Genomic DNA, 21045 nt, shown 5'->3' with positions numbered 1-21045 from the left:
TTGCATCTGGCCTTCACCCTAAGGCTACCAGGCTACTTTAAAAACCAAAAAAATAAAATATTATCAGCAGAGAGGGAGGGAGGGGGCGGAGGAGCGGGGATGGAGAGAGAGAGAGAGAGAGAGAGAGAGAGAGAGAGAGAGAGAGAGAGAGAGAGAGAGGTGTAAGGGAGAAAACCGAGAATATGGGAAAGGCCTCCTTCGGCGTAACTTCCCTTGACAACATGCAAGATGGCAGGTGTTTCAAAGCAGCAACTGGTCCAGAGCTTAAAAACCCGACTGAACGTGTGTAAATCTGTGCATGTACATTTAGTTGTATACTTTTTTTAAATGTATTTGTAGGTGAACAGTTTATGACTTTTAAGTTTTGGATTTTTAAGTGATCGTTTGGTATGAAACAGGGGCAAAGTGAGTCGCACTGACAAAAGGGATTGGACTTCAGTTCAAGCGATTGCGGTCGGGCCGTACTCAAATAATAGCCTACCTAACAAATTCATAACTCATTAACTGCAAACTAGTCAAGAGCTACATCCTCATCGTGTCACTCTTTCTCGCAGGTTAAATTGTTGTGAACAGATTACCGTGATGCAAACAAGGTACAAGCATATATATATATCGCTCTTGCTATGTTCGTCCTGTTTGTAAAAACTAAAATTGACTAATTTATAAATTATACTGAATCCTTGGGGCCCAGTCCCTCAGCTGTGCCAGATAGAACTGGGTGGTATATAGTCCACCCTGCTGTGTTCGATTTTGGCTGAACAAACTTGGTATTAGTATTGAAGAAAAAGTTTGGCTTAATGCAAAAGAAACAACAACAGAAACCAGACTAAAAGAATTACAGTGGAAGATATTACACAATATATACCCAACCAATATTCTCCTCTTAAAAATGGGACTCGCAAATAATGATAAATGTCCATACTGTATTGAACAAGTTGATTATATTGAACATTTCTTTTTCTATTGCAGTAAAATTCACCATTTGTGGAAGCATGTTGAAACATTGTTCTACAATCGATATAACATAGCAATTATTTTACAAGCAACAGATGTGCTGATTTATGTGCGAGATAAGAATGGTTTGACACATGAAATGTTTAAGTATCTTACCCATTTAATCTTGATTGGAAAAATGTGTATAAGTAAATTTAGATATGGGACACCCCTTGAAATATTATTTATTTTTCAAAGGGACTTAACCCTCAGGGGCCTGGTATAAGTTGAGTGTTAAAAAAGATTTGGTGTATTGGAAACTGAGCTGAACATTAGGAATAAATTTATGTTATGATTATTTTTATTTATTTATTTATTTGAACATATTAGTTTACTGATAAGGTTTATTGATTTAAAAATTGTACACATCTGAAAAGAAAAGACCTATGAAGAAGGTTTGCTCCAAGCCACACAAAAAACAAAACAAAAAAACCCAAAATATAATAAAAAGGCAAAAAATAATTGTAGTAGCAAACCTGCATGCAACTGAGGTTAAAAAAAAAGAGAGAAAAAAAAGAAAAGAACTGGGTGGTATGCTAGCCTGCAGTGTCCAGTGCCTGAAACTGGGCTCCATGGCGAATCGTGAGAAAAAAAACAGTAGCTTGTCTATCAACCCATGCACTCCTGTTGTTCTTTTCCATGGGTACACTATCCACTTTCTACACCCTTCACACACCAACCAGTGAGGATAGTTGTCCTGCATTTATAAGGATTGCCTCAATAAATCAGCTGTCAATAGTGATAGCAGGATTAATGCTTTCCTTCTCTCAGCCCACTGACCTATGTGTACTATTACTACTATAACTCAAGACACAATGCTAGCTCGAGAATCTGCCCACTTAATAGACCCTATCGGTATTCCAAGCTCTCGTAATCTCTCGCAAACTTCAGAGCATAGCAAAGCATGCGGTACAGCGATCTCGTGCGAGCTGCACAAGCCAAGGTTCGAAGTTCTCGCGATGTTCAAAGCACAACAAAGAGCGTGTCTTGCGAGAGCTGCTCAGATACCGAAAAGGTCTATTGCTTATGTGCCATACGTAACTCACATGCAGGTATGCATTTGGGTGGAGGTATCATACAATCCTACTGCAGAAGACTCATTTGTGTTTACAGGCCCTGGATTGTCCCTATGTGGATGGAGCAGATGACTCGTGGATCACAGATTTGGTGTTCAGACCTGGAGAACCCAGAATTCGTCTGCTGCAGTGGCTGCTATCAAAGTAAATTCTATTTAATTTTTCCTTTACATCCACAGGTCTAGAACCGGTATTGAATTGGTCTGTTGACTGAATCAGTTGTCATTTTCAAAATTGCTGTCTGTGAATTCATCTCTTAGTCTTAACCAGCCTGTCAGTGTCAAAAAATCTGAAGGCTCACCTGACTATAACTGTCAGTGCCAGCCAAAATAAGGCAAAAAGAAAAATAGGTCTGTTTACGGTAACATAGGCCAAAAGAATAGGGTCGGTAGGTCGGGATTTTTTTCTTTTTTTTTTTCTCCCAAAAACATATTTTTACGTTATTTTTTTTAATTTATTTATTTTATTTATTTTTTTCCCAAATGCCAAAAAAAAGTCTAGGGTCGCGCGAAAAAAATAGGGTCGGTCGGGTTACCGTAAACAGACTATTTTTTGGGGGGGGCCTAATCAGTCATTTCTACTTTTAATGCTTCAGTGACCAATACCTGGCCTAAACTTTGCGTTTCTGGATCTTGACAGTAAGTCGAGCTGCTACTGTTAGTGTTACCTGCAATGAGCTTTTTGCCATTTCTGATTTACTTCTGTCCAAATAATGTGAATTTGATGTGCATTTAAAAAAACAAATGTTTTTAATAATATTATGTACAATTCTTTTTGGCAACTCTAAACTTTTATTCTGTCTTTATTTTGGATGCAAGTGAACCATTATTGTTGATTCCTTATAACTTTCACTTTCAGATATGACTTGAAGCTTGCAGAGTTGGTGGACAACCCACAAGCGGCTGCCTCTGGCTCCAAGATGGATTCCAGAATCCAGAGTAAGATCATTCCTTTTTTTCTCACTCTATCATATATGTAATACTAGAGGAATACCCGGCTTCGCCGGGGTGAATCGTGAGACAGAGACAGACAGCGTGGCGGTTCACCACATTCATCTTTGAAGGCGAAGTCCTCTCAAACGGGATTGAGAATTTTAGAGCTTATTTCTAAGCCCTATATTATCTGTTATGGCTTCTCAAATGCCAGAACATACAGACAGACAAAAGCCGCCAGACCCCATCACAAACAGAACTCTACAATCCACAGGTGTTGCCTCCACACACACACACACAGAGACACAGACACAGAAGCCGTATATATATATATAAATACTAGATGAATACCCGCTTCGCCGGGTACGGCTTCGCCGGGAAGAAGTCGAGCCGAATACCTGGCTGCGCCCGGGACCCGGCTTTGCCGGGTGTACGCCGGCTTTGCCGGCGCACCGCACGAAGGAAGGGAGATAAACGCGCAAAACACTGAAGAAGATTTATAAGGAAGAGTAATACCCGGCTTCGCCGGGACAGTGACCTTCTAAAAATAGTATAACGGGAATATGGATTGAGCGTTGTCGACAGTGACCTTCTAAAAATAGAAACGAGAATATGTATTGACGCCACACGAAGGAAGGGAGATAAACGCTGAAAACACTGGAGAAGATAAGGAAGAGTTACTGGTAGTGGATCCAGAAAAAAAAAAATCGGTTCAGCGCTGCGCGCTGAGAGCACGTGTTGAAATATCTCATCGACCGGGTTGTGTCCTGTCCCGGGTGTACCTGAATATGCCCACCAAATTTGAAACAGATCCATCGAGAACCTTGGCCGCGCATCGCGAACAGACACACAGACACAAGTCGTATATATATATATAAAGATAGAAGCACTCATTACCATGTCAGTGGTACCCCCCTTTTAAGACCTAAAAAATCTGAGAAAATCAGAACTTATAAAGGAGGGTGTCTTAAAATGGGGGTAAATTTACAGAGGTTATGAACAAAAAGTCTGAGAAAACAGGGTCTTCAAAGGGAGGGGGTCTTAAAAGGGGGGTTCCACTGTACCAACAAGTCCCAGCAACTTTACTTTGCTTTTCTGTCTTTCGTTTTTATTTCAATTTTAGTTTTTCATATTTTTCTTATAATCTCCTCCTTGATTTGCATAATGACTGTGACATCCAATTTTGGGTCCCTTCCATCTTGGTCAGGGTTGACTGCACTGCAGTACAAGTTAAAGTTGCTCATAGTTAATGACTCTTCATTGTTATATGAAGTCTTATATCGCGCGCGTATCTCCAGACTCGGACTCAAGGCGCAGGGATCTATTTATGCCGTGTGAGATGGAATTTTTTACACAATACATCACGCATTCACATCGACCAGCAGATCGCAGCCATTTCGGGGCATATATCCTACTTTTCACGGCCTATTATTCCAAGTCACACGGGTATTTTGGTGGACATTTTTTATCTATGCCTATACAATTTTGCCAGGAAAGACCCTTTTGTCAATCGTGGGATCTTTAACGAGCACACCCCAATGTAGTGTACACGAAGGGACCTCGGTTTTTCGTCTCATCCGAAAGACTAGCAATTGAACCCACCACCTAGGTTAGGAAAGGGGGGAGAAAATTGCTAACGCCCTGACCCAGGGTCGAACTCGCAACCTCTCGCTTCCGAGCGCAAGTGCGTTACCACTCGGCCACCCAGTCATTGCTTCATTTCACACGGTGTTGTGTCAGACTTCTAACGTCTGCTAAAATCAGCCCTTGCAAATCTATACAAATCAGTTGAAATCAGCTTCTTGAGCTGAAAACCATGAAACAAGAAAAATCTTAGCTAGTCTTCGCATTTGTTTATAACCCTACATAAGTACTTAGATTTAGTTACAATTTAAGTGAATCAGTTTTAGACGCTGTGCCAGCCACTGAAGCAAACTAGAAGAAGAAAGTGCTGTGCAATGGGTATGTTTTAGCTTGTGTAGGCAAAGATTGTGTTGCAATATGAGTTAGTCAGTTTTAGACGTGGTGCCATTGGTATGGTTTAGCTCGTGTAGGCAAGATGATTTTTGTTGATTTTGATTTTTTGTTTTTCAGGACTGCTTTATGTTTGCAGTACGATTGGTCTCTGCAAATACGACGATGTGGACCTGATCAGGGTGAGTAAGGGCTGTTGTTGACAGTGGTAAACTCTTTCAAAACCTCCCAAAATGTGAGAAAATCAGGTGTTCAAGGAGAGAGAGTCATGATTAATTTACAGATCTATGTTAGGCACACAAAAAAAATAGGTCTGTTTACGGTAACATAGGCCAAAAGAATAGGGTCGGTAGGTCGGGATTTATTTTTTTTCTTCTCCAAAAAACCATATTTTTACGTTATTTTGCCAAAAAAACAAGATTTTTTTTTTCCAAATGCCAAAAAAAAGTAGGGTCGCGCGAAAAAACTAGGGTCGGTCGGGTTACCGTAAACAGACCTATTTTTTTTTTTGGCCTTATGTATGACCAGACATTCTGACAAAGCAACTGTCATATGAAAGAAAAGAAAACCCACAATCAGATGGCCTTGGAAAGGGGGGGGGGGGGGGGTGGTAGGGGGCAGTCCAGTTTACTGCAACAAGTTCAATGCAAAAACATGTTTTGGAGCTGAAAGTAATAAGGCTTATTTGATTGCACATATTGTACCATGTCCCGTCAGTGCACTATCTGGCAACTGTAACAGCTTCGACACCTGTATTTATTAAAGTATTTTTGACATCAAGACGAGTTCTGACCTAGGCAGTCTATTTTTAAAGTGTGAGTACATTACATTTCTCTCAGGAGCAAGTTCTACTGTATCGTTTTGCCTTGTACTGTCTCTTCACAAGCAGTCGTTGTTTGCCATTCAGGGTGTTGAGACATGTATAAAGTATGAGTACATTACATTCTCTCAGGAGAAAGTTCTACTGTATCGTTTTGCCTTGTACTGTCTCATAACAAGCAGTCGTTGTTTGCCATTCAGGGCGTTGAGACATCGGGCAGTAGTGCGGTCAAGAAGCAGACAGCCTTCTTTGAGCAGCTTCTGGACGTGGTGATCATCAACGACGCTGCCGAGGATCCCCTCAGCAAGTCCCTGCTCAGCCCTGGCATCATCTGGTAAGAGCTTATGAATGAGGGCTGAGTAAACTTTTGATTTCTGCGCAAGTCCCATTTCTAAAATTGTAACAAAATCAAAAATCAAATTTTAAAAATAAGAACATTAAAGCATCCCCCCTGCCCCCAAATATTTTGAGGAAATGTTGCAGTCTGGGGATCTCAAGAAAGAATGATGTCTGGAGCTTTAAAAATACCCTTTGGTCCACCCATAGACATTTTCCAAAAATAACTGTCGAGAATGAGCGCTTTGGGGTGATAACGCGAGACAACTCCAGTGATCTTGCCGCGAGGTTCTGCCTGTTACCATTTTCTTTTTACCGTATAAAATGCACGACTTACACACAAACTGTTACCAAAGCAACATGTATTTTGGACCAATGCACGTTTTTTTTTCTTTGTCGTGTGATCTTGCTGCGAGGTTCCGCCTGTTACCAGCCGAAAGAAAGTAGGGGCATAACCTCACCAGAACCGCCCATTTCAAGTGGTGTGGCAGAGTAAGTGCCCCAGACATTGAGGCAAGCTAGTCCAAGCGAGACTGAGCGATTACAAGCTGCCCATCAGCTTAGACCTACCATTGCGACAAACAACTAACTCTGCTGTGTATGTTCACATGGGAAGGAGTGTGCCTTTAGCTTGGTTCAGTGATAGCTCATCCGCTTCATAGTTTTGTTTAATGATTTATTCTTTGTTTAAAAGATTGTGTATGTTTCAGAGTGTGAAGAAAAATTAATAGGAACTCTGGGCAATAAAACATTGTGTATTCTGTTTCCAGGTGTTATGTGCTTAATATAATACCCACTCCAGGTAATAAAACATTGTGTATTCTGTTGCCTGTTGTGTGCTTAATATGATACCCACTCCGGGTAATCTTCTTCTTCTTCTTCTGCGTTCGTGGGCTGAAACTCCCACGTACACTCGTGTTTTTTGCACGAGTGGAATTTTACGTGTATGACCGTTTTTACCCCGCCATTTAGGCAGCTATTCGCCGTTTTCGGAGGAAGCATGCCGGGTATTTTCGTGTTTCTATAACCCACCGAACTCTGACATGGATTACAGGATCTTTTTCGTGCGCACTTGGTCTTGTGCTTGCGTGTACACACGGGGGTGTTCGTACACCGAGGAGAGTCTGCACACAAAGTTGACTCTGAGAAATAAATCTCTCGCCGAACGTGGGGACGAACTCACGCTGATAGCGGCCGCCAACTGGATACAAATCCAGCGCGCTACCGACTGAGCTACATCCCCGCCCCACTCCGGGTAATAAAACATTGTATATTCTGTTGCCTATTGCCTGCTTAATATACCAACTGTGGGCAATAAAACATTGTGTATTCTGTTGCCTGTTGTGTGCTAAATATGATACCCACTCTGGGCAATAAAACATCGTGTATTCTGTTGCCCGTTATGTGCTTAATATGATACCCTTTCCTTTCGCTTGACCTTACAGTGAATCACGCGCCCTTGAAGATCAGGTGACTGCCGACTGTCGCTACATGGACGCAGTGGCCAGCTCCCATTTGCCGGCGGTCATGCTGAAACCTACAGTGGACCTCATTCCGCACGACATCAGACGCCTCTTGCAGAAAAACAAAACAGACATGTGAGCAAGAAGTTTACTTATTTATTTTGCTCAAGTGACAAGACTGAAGCCCTTCAGTCATTCCGAGATGTCAGTGATCATACGCAATCCGTTCAAGTTTTATTGCAGAGGTACCACTGTTCTCATTGAATTGCAGAATCTTAAACAAACGAAGCAGAGCGCTAGTTTAAGATCTGAGAAACAAAGGGAAGTAAACGATCTAAATGCATACAGCATTTGCTTTACAGAGAGTGAGAGTTAATAATGCGGAACCAATCTCCTGGCACCTGATATTTGAAAATTAAAATCGCTTTTTCATTTCCATGTTTCTTGTTCTCTCAGGTGCCATGAGATAGGTTCCGCATAAATCTCATGTACTCTATTGTACATGACATAAGCATTTAAAGCAGTTACTTCCCATTTGTTTCTGAGATCTTAAAATTGCAGTTTGGCCTGCAGTGAGCATGATAAGCAAAGTTAAGTGGATGTGGTAGAACAGGTAGTTCTGCGCCCTCATTTGGCAAACTCTCATTTCTTTGGCTGAAATTTGATCTGGTTTACATTATGTTTACATCATATCTGTGCAACAGCCTCCCAGACCCCCCTTCAGTGGTCAAGCTGACAGAAATGTGCCAGGGAGCGGAGAAGTGTCTTGCAGGCAGACTGGAAGCACTGAAGGAATGTGAAGAAATAGTAAGTGAGGGTCAAGTTTAGTGTCTGACTTAGACACACAGATGTCAATTGACAACTACTTTTCCAGTGTGTGTGTGTGTGTGTGTGCAAGATAGGTCTGTTTTCCAGGTTATTTGAGGACTCTAGCATGAATCTGAAGTTTAGCGGGGAAATAATTTGTTTACTCATCCACAGCAAACTGAAGATAGGTCTGTTTTCTAAGCTATTTGAGGACTCTAGCATGAATCTGAAGTTTAGGGGGGGGGGGGAAAAATCTGTTTATTCATACACACAGTGAACTAGGTCGAGCATGGAAAGCACCAGGGAAAGAAAATACGAACTAGTCAGCCATACTGCCACTGTTTCCTGTTCAGATTTAAATGTTTTTCTGTATCAAGTAGTTGTTGCTTCTTTTCTTTGAAGACAATGGTTTCTTCTTAAAAGTTTTGTTTGCAAGTTTTGTATATATATATATGTACTAGAATGAATACCCGCTTCGCCGGGTAGCCGGCTTCGCCGGGAAGAAGTACTTAGAGCCGCCAAGCTTAGGTCCCTCCCAGATTCGTGGAATGGGAACAGCACGAAAATGATTCAGTGGCCATAATGCCATTCCTGACCATATCGAGTCCCATCCTTGTCGACGAATGTAACCGTGTTAATCACCTTTGGAGGCGAACTCCACTCAAACAGGATTGAGCAATTTAGAGCTTATCTCTAAGCCCTTTTGATCTGTTATGGCTTCTCAAAGGAAGGCCAGTACATACAAATACACAAAAGCCGCCAGACCACATCACAAACAGAACTGAACAATCCACAGGTGTTGCCCACATAGAGAGAGAGACACACACACACACACACACACAAACACAGAGAAGCCGTATATATAGAGAGATAGATGACAGTGTATTTTTCGCGTGGCTATAAATTGATTCGACCTTTGCACTTTTACAGTGAGGATAATTTACGGGTCCAATTTACGTTCTGGACACTGCGGTGACCTTCTAAAAATAGTAACAGAACGCCGGGAATATCCGAAGATGCCCCACTCATACTATAGTGCACCATACGAAGGAAGGGAGGTAAACGCTGAAAACCTGGAGAAGATAAGGAAGAGTTACTTATAATGGTGAAATGAACACAAAAACCAAAATCGGTTCAGCGCTGCGCGCTGAGAGCACGTGTTGAAATATCTCATCGATGATATTGTGTCCGGGGTGTAGCTGAATACGGTGTCCAAATTTGAAAAAGATCCACCGAGAACTTTGGCGTTGTGATGTGGTGTAGCGGCTTTGGTGTGTCGGTATGGGGGCCCGGGTAGCTGAGGTGGAACCAAAATCGGTTCAGGCGCGCTGAGAGCCCGTATTGAAATATCTCATCGATCAGGTTGTGTCCGGGGTCTCTGTGAATAAGCCCACCAAATTTGAAGCAGATCCATCGAGAACTTTGGCCGTGCATCGCGAAGACACAGACAGACACACAGACTCACACACAGACACACAGACACAAGTCGTATATATATATAGACATATAACCCAATTTCTATGCTCACTCGATTCTCATTTTTGGCTTTCTTTATTGGAGAATTCCAGTTTACAAGGTGAGCTTATCTCCCCTTACGTGGTCGCAGTTTTATGAAATGATGAGAGATCTTTGCTTACCCTCTTCTTTGTGTGTGTGTGTGTGCAGGAAACGGAGCAGTCAGGGAGCCACTTAGAGCGGGCCAGCACGTCACTGGCCCTGGTCCTGGGGGAACTAAGTCAGCTTGTGCTCAGCTTTACGTACTGCTTTGAGAACGAGATGCAGCCCTGGTGTGACAAGTCTATGCCCGTACTGTCTCAGCTCGGCCCCGCCTTCAAACGTGTGCACCACCTCACGACCGAGTTCTCAGAGGTGATTTTTGTGGTTGTGAAATGTATGTGTGCATTGCGTTAACTGCCTTTATACCCGTGTGTGCACCAAAAGGTAAACGCTGTGTGTTTTGTCCTATGTGGTTATGAATTATGCATGTGCATGTCTTTTTTGACTTTTCAACAAGTTAAAATACACGTCTCCTGCTGCCCTCTCACCTTGGACCTGCCTCCAAAAGTATTCACTGACTGTGGAGTTCTCAAGAGTTATATTCATGATTATGAACTATGCTCTTTTTGGTTACATAATTCGTGTGTGTGGATACTTACTGTAAAGCTTGTGAAATTGTCCCTTCAACTTGAAAGCCTACATGTTTTACACATTTGTTGATGCACCTTCTGTTGAGTTCTCAAAGGTAGATGTTTGTGCTTTGTGGATATAAGCTATGATTAGTGCATGTGTCGACTGCTGAATTTTGTTTAAACAAAGATCTGTGTTGCGTGGTCTAAGAATTCCTGTGTCTTGGTACATGTAGTGAAGGCCAGACATTGCATATGTCTGGAGATAGTGCAAGATAAGAGGTTGCTCACTCGCTGGAGATAGTGCAAGATAAGAGGTTGCTCACTCGCTGGAGATAGTGCAAGATAAGAGGTTGCTCACTCGTTGTTTGGCCTGGCTTAGTAGAGAAATTGAAGCCACAATTGAAGTTTCCTTGTGCTAACAGTTACAGCTTCACCATTAGCATGAGTGAGCAGTCTCTCTTCCATTGTATCTACAACCCCACAAATGAATGCAAAATTCAGTTACTATACTCGATTTGTATTTTTGACCAAAATTTTTCACAGATCAAGACAGTCAGTGTTCCTCCGAGACTGCTCCAGTGGTCCAGGTGAACAATGAATGTTGAGACGTGTGTAAAATGTCATATTTTAGGTAAAAAATACAAATACAATTTTGTATCGATCGAATTACATGAAGGAGGATTTCTATGCACTGTTTTGTTGTCTTGGCTTTCTGCCTGAATATGAGTTTCTATCAGACTCCGATGTTACATGGGTCAAAGAAGGAAGATCAATGTTCAATCGATACATAATGGTTTGCACTGTTGCTACCAACATGGTCAAAAAATGTCAGGACTCCTGGTAAGTGCTGCATTTTCCCCCAAAATAGATTGTGACAATATCATTTGGTATTAGGAGTGTGTACGCATTGTTAGGCAGTATGTTTGGTGATGAAATCTTATGTGCAATGTGTGCATTATAATGCCCAGTGCTTTCATTTGGAAAGTCAGTGAACTATGTCATGGACATTAAAAATGTAATATTTCTGTGATTGTAGATAGTTTGGTTCCAATATCCATGACATTGTTCACCGACTTCCCAAATTATAGCACTTGACATTACATGGGAAAGAGTGTGCCTTTAGCTCAGTTCAATTACAACTCATTAGTTTTGTCGTTAAATGATTTAGTTGAATCTTTGTTTAAAAAGCATGTGTATGAAGAAAAATTAATAGGTACTCAGAGCAATAAAATATTGTGTTTTCTGTTGCAGTTGTTGCAAGGACTACACCAGATTCACCAGTCTCATCAACATTTGACAGAAGGAGCGAGGGGCCATGCAAAAGCAGTGAATAACACACACTCGGCTATGTTGGGTATGATGCCTTTATTGACTTTTTCAACAAGTTAAAATACAAGTCAAACACTCCAACATAAATACCAACAGATCATTTGGGTAAACTACCATCTTCCTTACCTTTACTCTGACCTGGAGAAGACAGAAAATACCATCTATTCAGCTGAGGGTTATTGGTTGTGTTTGGATTAATCAACTTGCCTTGCTTGAGAAAAGAAAGCTTAGGCATCTTTGGTGGACCTCCATAGATATCTGTTCAATCACTGTTAAATTTGTGATCACCCCGCTTCCCTAACCTGGAGTATCATGTCATTAAAAGTGAAAATACTGCGTTCATGGGCTGAAACTCCCACCTACACAGGTTTTGTTTGCAGTGGATTATTACTGTACCTGTGGCACCGTCTTTACTGTTTGGCCTTTCGCCATAGGGGGGATGCATGCTTGGTATTATCCTGTTTCTGTATCCCAGCGACACGGATTACATGATCTTTTTCTGCCTTCTTGGTCTTGTGCTTGCTGTACACATGAAGGGTGATAAGGCACTAGCAGGTCTGCACAAAAGTTGACCAGGGAGTTCGGAATAATCTCCACCCTTAACCCACCAGACAGGGCCAGGATTCCCACACTCAACCTTCCGAATGGGAGCCCCTCTTATCCACTTGGCCATTGAGGCCGGCATAAAAATTACCTTCAGGTTTAAAAATGTTTTCAAAAGCTTGTCAGGGTGCAACCCCATACTTGAGAGAAATGGTATGTGTGAAGTTACCTTCCCCTACTTTCGGGGTCTCTTGCCATGTACTGTTATCATGCTGCAGAATAGCTCATCAACACCTTTCTCTATACCATTTTGTCATACAGCAGAAGAAAGCTCATAAACACCTACCTCTGTACCATTTTGTCATGCAGCAGAAGATAGCTCATCAACACCTAACTGTACCATTGTCGTACAGCAGAAGATAGCTCATAAACACCTAACTCTGTACCATTTAGTCATACAGCAGAAGATAGCTCATAAACACCTAACTCTGTACCATTTAGTCATACAGCAGAAGATAGCTCATAAACACCTAACTGTACCATTGTCGTACAGCAGAAGATAGCTCATAAACACCTAACTCTGTACCATTTAGTCATACAGCAGAAGATAGCTCATAAACACCTTGTTCTATACCGTTTTGTCATACAGCAGAAGATAGCTCATAAACTCTGTACCATTTTGTCATACAGCAGAAGATAGCTCAGAAACTCTGTACCATTTAGTCATACAGCAGAAGATAGCTCATAAACACCTAACTGTACCATTTAGTCATACAGCAGAAGATAGCTCATAAACACCTCGTTCTATACCGTTTTGTCAAATAGCAGAAGATAGCTCAAACACCTAACTCTTTACCATTTAGTCATACGGCAGAAGGTAGCTCATAAACGTCTATCTCTGTACCATTTAGTCATACAGCAGAAGATAGCTCATAAACGTCCAACTCTGTACCATTTAGTCATACAGCAAAAGATAGCTCATAAACATCTAACTCTGTACCATTTAGTCATACAGCAAAAGATAGCTCATAAACATCTAACTCTGTACCATTTAGTCATACAGCAGAAGGTAGCTCATAAACGTCTAACTCTGTACCATTTAATCATACAGCAGAAGATAGCTCATAAACACCTCGTTCTATACCGTTTTGTCATACATCAGAAGATAGCTCATAAACTCTGTACCATTTTGCAGTGGAGGCCAGCCAGGCAGCGGCCAACAGTTTCCTTGAGTGTGTGGACATACTGGAGAACTCTGTTCAGCGTGAGCACTCCTCTACCAGCCTCTGCTCAACACAGCTGAAATTGTGACGGTCAACACCCTTAAATACACACCTGCAAGGTCACATGCATTGCTAATTATTTTTCACTACAAGGGATGCAAGGCACACAACAAAAAATGTTGGTTTTGGGTAACCAGACAGACCTTATTTTTTCCCTAAACCACCATTTTATTTTTTGTGTGCCTAATAAGGTGGTCACCCTGGAGTGTCCTCAAATGGTTGAGGAAGAAAATCTGAATGGGGTTGGGAATGTTCTGTGAATGGTACTGGTGGGTTGTTCAGTAGGAATGTACAATATATTTAATGTATGCCTGTATTAAATTGTTTTCAGTCGGTGAATGATCCATCAGGGAGGTAATAAGTGTTCGCTGATAACTGTGTATGTCTGCTGTATGTATGGACAATTGAAAATAAAGAACAAATGATCGAACCACTTGTATTTTTTGTGAACCTAGATTTTTCCAATTCAAAACTGAAGGTATTCTCATTACCACAGATCCGACAAGTTTTTCACATGGGACAAGAGCATCCTTTAAATTTCACTTTGACACATACCAAAAAGGAATAATGCGGCTGCACTCTATGAAGAGTGGGGATTTGTTTACTGAATTTACATAATCATACATGCCGGAAAGACGATACCTACAAGAGTAAACTCCGTGCTTATGGGCAAAGTAAATATTTTCATCTGTGATACTTGCTTATTTTTTGTAAAGATCTTATCCTATTCTCTAGCAAAGAAGTTAAAAAAATCAACACTGCCAAGAGTTCTCCTGCATCTTTAAAGTTTTCTCTCTTCATCACCCTGTGGGTACTGTTGAACTTTAGCGTTGAAAATTCAAGGTACACAATCCCATGCTGTATTAAGTTACTGCATTGCCATTCGCATTGTTTTGTCTTCACTTTATCTAGCTGTTATCTTCATAAAGAAGTCTGCATATTTGATTCAAGTCACTTATCAATGGACAAATAATTCTAGTGAAAAGAACTGACAAAATAAGCTCCAAAACGGAGCATAATTTGGTAATTTCTGTGCATCTTTGTTTGAAGAAAACATTCAGCCGCCACATTTGTCTTTCTATACTCGTCACATTCGTTATCAAAATGGTGCCGGCAAAGTTACCTCTATTTTTAAGTATTAACCCCATGTAAATAACAAGTCGCGTAAGGCGAAATTACTACATTTAGTCAAGCTGTGGAACTCACAGAATGAAAATGAACGTAGTCCGCCGATAGTAAAGGCAGTGAAAGTGACGAGCCTGTTTGGCGGGGTAGCGGTTGCGCTGTGCTTCATTGCACGCTTTACTGTACCTCTCTTCCTTTTAACTTTCTGAGCGTGTTTTTAATCCAAACATCTCATATCTATATGTTTTTGGAATTTTTGTTTGTTTGTTTATTTGTTGCTTAACGTCCAGCCGACTACGCAGAGCCATATCAGGACGAGGAAGGGGGGGATGAAGGGGGCCACTTGTCAAGCGATTCCTGTTTACAAATGCACTAACCCATTACTTGTGTCCCAGCAGGCTTTAGTAAAACTAAATTAATACCTACTGGAAGATTACCAGTTTCCAGTATGTTAAAATAGGCTTAACCTATCTACTGCTGAACTTACATCAGAACACTAACAGATTAAACTATACATGAATCGCGAGACAAGCGGCAAGAGAAGAGATTTTTGGAAAAAATACAGGTGAATGAGCAAGAAGGCAGAAAAAAGAAAAGAATTCATGAAGAAAAAGAGAGCATGACAGGAAAGAGGAACCAAAAATCTACCTAACAGCAAACTAGAAAGCTCCTGCGGTTCCAAAAACAGGAGGGGCCTTTAATTTCATAACCGCAGTGCCCCACTGCGGGAATGTTTTTGGAATCAGGAACCGACAAGGAATAAGATGAAATAGTTTTTAAAACGATTTTGGAAATTTAATTTTGATCATAATTTTTATATTTTTAATTTTTAGAGCTTGTTTTTAATCCAAATATTACATATTTATATGTTTTTGGAATCAGAAAATGATGAAGAATAAGATGAACATAAATTTGGATCGTTTTATAAAAAATTTTTTTTTTTTTACAATTTTCAGATTTGTAATGACCAAAGTCATTAATTAATTTCTAAGCCACCAAAATGAAATGCAATACCGAAGTCCGGCCTTCGTCGAAGATTGCTTGGCCAAAATTTCAATCAATTTGATTGAAAAATAAGGGTGTGACAGTGCCGCCTCAACTTTTACAAAAAGCCGGATATGACGTCATCAAAGACATTTATCGAAAAAAGGAAAAACGTCCGGGGATATCATTCCCAGGAACTCTCATGTCAAATTTCATAAAGTTCGGTCCAGTAGTTTAGTCTGAATCGCTCTAAACACACACACAGACAGACACACACATGTATACACCACGACCCTCGTCTCGATTCCCCCTCTTTGTTAAAACATTTAGTCAAAACTTGACTAAATGTAAAAAGCATCTGTAAAGCTGATTCCACAACAAGAATGATAATTAACATGACTTGTTATGGACAAGAGCAAGTTCTGCAAATACAGAGCCCAAGACTGCAATAGAAAAATTACTCTGAATTTACAACGCCAAGTTCAACATAATCTCCATTTTGCATTAATATCAGACAAAAATCATAATACTTGGCGAATATTTGTACCTGCGATTTGAGGCCCTCTGAGGAAAAGACACCTTCTGTTGGGCGTCTTATATCGCAGGTACCACTTTGCCAATGTTTACCAGAGAGGATGTATACTATATAGTACTGGGAGGGAAAGGAAAGCCGGTGTACCTGTTGGTCGCCTCCCCACACTTCACCATCTGCTCAGGGTAGTCCCTCTATCTTCCTTGCTGTGCTAATAATCATAAGTAAAACCCATCTTTCTTGCTCATATATTGTGCATTGAGTTTTGCTGTGCTTGTCAAACAACTGTGTTTGTTTTGGTGCTGTTCGCAGAATGTTCACCTTTTCAGTCAACAATTGATAGGTCTCAAAAATGAACTGTTTCAAAATAACATAACCTGCTTGATCATTCAAGAACATGTACGGCATGCACAGCCCAGTTCACCTATACCACAATGCTGGACTATGTTTTTGTGTAACGTGGGCCTACTCTAACGTCCAAGGCTTAATCTGTGAAATGTATTGAAATTTTGAAAAAGACAACAGGCAAACAGTGCATGCGCGTTTAAATAACTGACCCACACAATTTGGAATCGGATGAAAACAACGGCAGTGTCTACGCTTACACTAGAACAGTCATCATTAGACATATTGAAGGATCAGTAAGTTGTTCTATCATTTTCTGTAAATCTTGATAAACACATCAAATAAAACATGTGGGTGAACTGACCTGCACACATCAAAACAGGACTGAAAATGCCTTGAATTAGGTATGACAAGATTGAAGATGATGGAAGGGGTTGTACACAGTCATGCATTCCGAGTATTCAAAGCAAACCATAACTGGTGTAACAACATTAACGGAAATGAAATGCTCTCTTTGTGTTTCACCAACAGTATACTCTTTAAACAAGAGGCGAAGCCTTCACTGCTCACGTAAGAAATCGACAAACAGTAACACAAACTCAATCACTCCGTCACACATACACACACACCATAAGCATACCGTCGCGATATAACCTTGAACGGTTGAAAACAACGTTAAACACCAAATAAAGAAAGAAAGAAACAGTAAGCATAAGTGATCCGGTGCAAGAGTGCGAGACACTAGATCTAGATTTGTCTGTCTGTAGCCTACTTTTTAGTACTTACGGGGACACGACTGCCAGATGGCCAGATTGACACTGCGCTTTCGACAGCGCTTCCTCGCGCAGACACTGGAAACACGCTGTGCAGATTAACCTGTAGGAAATCTCCTTTGGTATCTTCTTTATCTATTTTTCTGGAGCTACGAAACCGAACAATGTGAAATCATGAGTCGTCTTCTTCGAATCGGTGAACTGCAGCTCGGTGATAACTGTATCTATACCACAATCCTTCACGCGATCTGACCTAACCTTGACCCCTGACCTGGTCTACATACCATACACGACACAAACCAGTCTGCTGTTTTTACCCCCCCCAACACCCGTTTTCTTTGGATACACACTTTAACTTCATACGTGCCGACGAAATGTTGATCATTGCTTCAATATTTTGAAGCTGTTGCTTGGATAATAACCAGGTAAAATTAGTATTTCGGTGTTTAGTCAAATGTTAAAGTTTCTATCACACACATACACACACACACACACACACACAGACAGACAAAGTTTAGCATACACTTACGTGAGCCAAAAATGGTTAAGGTTGGATCAAAAATGTATTACATTTTACACAATACAATCTTTAAAAATGTCAAGTCCAATTACCCGTTGCCTTTTCTTTTAAGAGTTCACAAAAGGACTGTTACTGTTGACCTAAAAATCTTTTAGTCACTTTTATTGTGCCAGGCTAAACGTGCAAGATTCTGCTTTTTGGGATAAATGGGGTGGTTTTAAATTAAAGTCCTATAAAATCGACACTAAACATGCTAGAGCAACAATTTGTGATATATGCACGTGATACAACAGGGTCCTTGTCATAAATGGTGCTCACCAATTTGTGTAATTTTTCAACTAAAGTTGGCACACTGATGAAATAGTCCACTGTAGCAACATGAATGTACACAGAATACTTGTACATTTTCTTGACGGGTCCTTAATATTTTTTTAAGAACATATTACATTCAAATACACACCAGTGTGATTGCATGACTCAGAGACAACCCCTTCCAAGTGAAAGAAAACTGGACTCAAACACCAGTACTATACCTTATCGTGGCAAGTGACTTGAGCACAAATCAGCTCCACTTGTAACCACTTTGACACTGGAATGTCAGTTTCTGGGCTGAAATACAGAACAGATTGTCATTAGTCAACAACTGAAAAGACATCACACTGAAAGACGAAACAGCTGAACACATCTTAACTTTTTAAGACAACAATAATTTATTTTTCAACGTTTGAATTTCTCCAAATCATATTTCACAGATTTTTGTTATGTACCTGTAACACATAATCTTTGCATAATCACAAATGGTCTTTGGCACTGACAGTCACTCTACCTCGAGACTATACCATATCATTTACAATAAAAACTCGCTTATTCCGTTACAGAAAAAGATGACTTGGCTTGGGTGTTAAAATCAACTTCAATGAATTTGATAGATCATTCATTGTCCCATTACGAGGTTAAAACTAACACTTTAAAACTGAACTGTACATTTTGAGTCCGACTACACTGAAATGAGGATTTCATCAATCCCAATATTTGACTGAAGAACCAAGTCATCAGGTTTCGAGTTCTACACATACTACAATTAATAATAATAATAATAATAATAACGATTACTTATATAGCGCGTAAACCTCGTGGTGACGAGCCCAGAGCGCTTTACACTTACACAATCATAATACAAACAAGGAAAGAGAACTAAATCCGAATAAATTCAAACATGGTCGCACACACCCACACACGCACGCACACACACGCGCGCACACACACACACACGCGCGCGCGCGCGCGCACACACACACACACACACACACAATCTTTCTTTCGTCATTGTCAATGTTCAGGTAACCCGCAATGTCAATTAGGTACATTTACAAACCATACTGTCTTTTAAAAGTCATCTACATTCTTTTTTAATTTAAATGGCATCCTGATTACCAACCTCTATTTCTGAAGCTGTATATATATATATATATACAACACATTCAAAACTTTAATCTTTACTAAGTTTACATCAACAAACAGAAAACAGTCAAATAAAGACTCGGACGTGTAAACACAAAAGATCTCTCACAGTCATTGAGTCAAAGATCTCTCGCACAGTCACAGCCATTACAATTAAAGTTAAACAAACAAGCACCCGCATGAAAAAAGAAAAAGAAATTTTAAACTTCTTCGCAATAGAAACGGTAACGTTCTGGACTCATTTTTTTCAGATCCTCAAGTCCTGCCTGCCACTGTGCTTCAAAATCCTCCACCATCCACTCCTCACAGTCAGCGTTCTTGTCACTATCAGTCTGACTTTGTGTATGTGTGTAGCCTTCATGTGATTCCGATCTAGACGGTGTGTTGAATAACGAACCTGTCTGAACACGATCTGATGATGTACACCTGTACGACTGCTGGCACTGACAGGTTTCACTGTATGATTCGCAGTGACAGTCAACATTGTTATTAGTGTCCACAGTAAAATCTGCACTAGCAATTTGGTCGTTCTCCTCCATGGTGAGTGTATCTGTCATTTGTGAAGGAGCTGAGGCTTTCAGCTCAACCCTTCTGGTGGAAAAGAGATTCGAGTCTGAATCACTACCCAAAATAGAGTTACTAAACGTTATCACCAGACCTGCACGTGATGGTTTCTCTGACCGTGACGGCGATGATCTATGTCCGCCCATCCTCGTATTCGTCTTGTCGACGTTGGTCCCACGTGTATGTCTACGTTGCTTTTTCCTGGACCACCAGGAATATTGTTGATTGCAGAAAACTTCAACATCAGATTTCCTGGGAGAGAAATCATCATTGTTCATCTCTCTCATATCGTGTTTTCTTGGGTAGAAACTGTTGTCCCCAGAACATCTACCCACTGGGTACAACATTTTTCGAGTTAAAGGAAACAGACGGCGACGTCGTAGTTGTGCAGGATTCACGACACGTGTTCTCATACCAGTCATCTGGAACTTTCGTTGGAAAGTCAGAAATAAACTTGTTTTCAATTTCAGCTGCTTCACTTCTCCACAAATCACAAGAAATCAACAAACAGTTACAAATGTACGAGATGATTTCAGTTACTTGACAGGTGAATACAAAAAGTTCGAGAGCGGTTTTTCTTGCGTCTTTCTCCTTGTGTATCTGAGAACAGAATGTCCCACATGTGTTTGTGCATTGCGTGGAAACGACGTCGTGTTGTGAAATACACATGAAAGTCATGTGATAAGGCTTTGCACTACAACCAATCAAAAGGGAGTAGTAAGGGCCAAAGCAGCTATCGACCAATTACCTCGCAATAACGTATTCAGTGCGTCCCAGCATAGTGCGGAAGCCAGTATTAACACGGAAAAAATGCCTTATTTGCACGACGTTATAGTTCACTCAACTTTTTTCTTTCACCAGAAAACGATAAGCTTAAACTCTCAATCATTGAGTTAATAATAGCATACCGAGATGCTATTAATAAGTCAGTGCTCTCACCACTGCTAATATTAAAATCAACACTTGAATGACCTCTGTACTGGAATACAGAAATTGCACAATGTATTTGAAACTCTGGAAATCATTGAAGATTAAAAATAGCCTGAAAAGTTTTGA

At 40.6% G+C, this 21045-nt stretch overlaps 1 protein-coding gene and 1 long non-coding RNA gene across 3 annotated transcripts; one reads left to right on the top strand and one right to left on the bottom strand.

Moving 5' to 3' along the window:
• The first annotated feature begins 184 nt into the window (after positions 1 to 184).
• Positions 185 to 14115, top strand: LOC138964618 (HAUS augmin-like complex subunit 7). The gene is made up of 10 exons (XM_070336622.1): positions 185 to 282; positions 2107 to 2213; positions 2928 to 3007; positions 5096 to 5157; positions 5996 to 6129; positions 7577 to 7729; positions 8299 to 8401; positions 10067 to 10270; positions 11782 to 11884; positions 13598 to 14115. The coding sequence occupies exons 1-10, from the start codon at positions 229 to 231 to the stop codon at positions 13711 to 13713; spliced, it is 1116 nt and encodes a 371-aa protein (XP_070192723.1). The 5' UTR covers positions 185 to 228; the 3' UTR covers positions 13714 to 14115.
• LOC138964619 (uncharacterized) lies at positions 11881 to 20650 on the bottom strand. 2 transcript variants are annotated; one of them, XR_011455158.1, is made up of 3 exons: positions 19823 to 20650; positions 18498 to 18573; positions 11881 to 13701 (listed from the first exon to the last, which is right to left on the bottom strand). It is a non-coding gene; the product is annotated as an uncharacterized lncRNA (long non-coding RNA). The 2 variants fall into 2 exon arrangements; XR_011455157.1 differs by having other exon boundaries at positions 20084 to 20650.
• Between the last annotated feature and the right edge of the window lie 395 nt (positions 20651 to 21045).

The sequence above is a fragment of the Littorina saxatilis genome, linkage group LG4 (assembly GCF_037325665.1).
Source record: "Littorina saxatilis isolate snail1 linkage group LG4, US_GU_Lsax_2.0, whole genome shotgun sequence".
Lineage (NCBI taxonomy): Eukaryota > Metazoa > Mollusca > Gastropoda > Littorinimorpha > Littorinidae > Littorina > Littorina saxatilis.
Note: the sequence above shows the minus strand (reverse complement) of the source record. Positions and strands in the feature narration are given on the sequence as shown.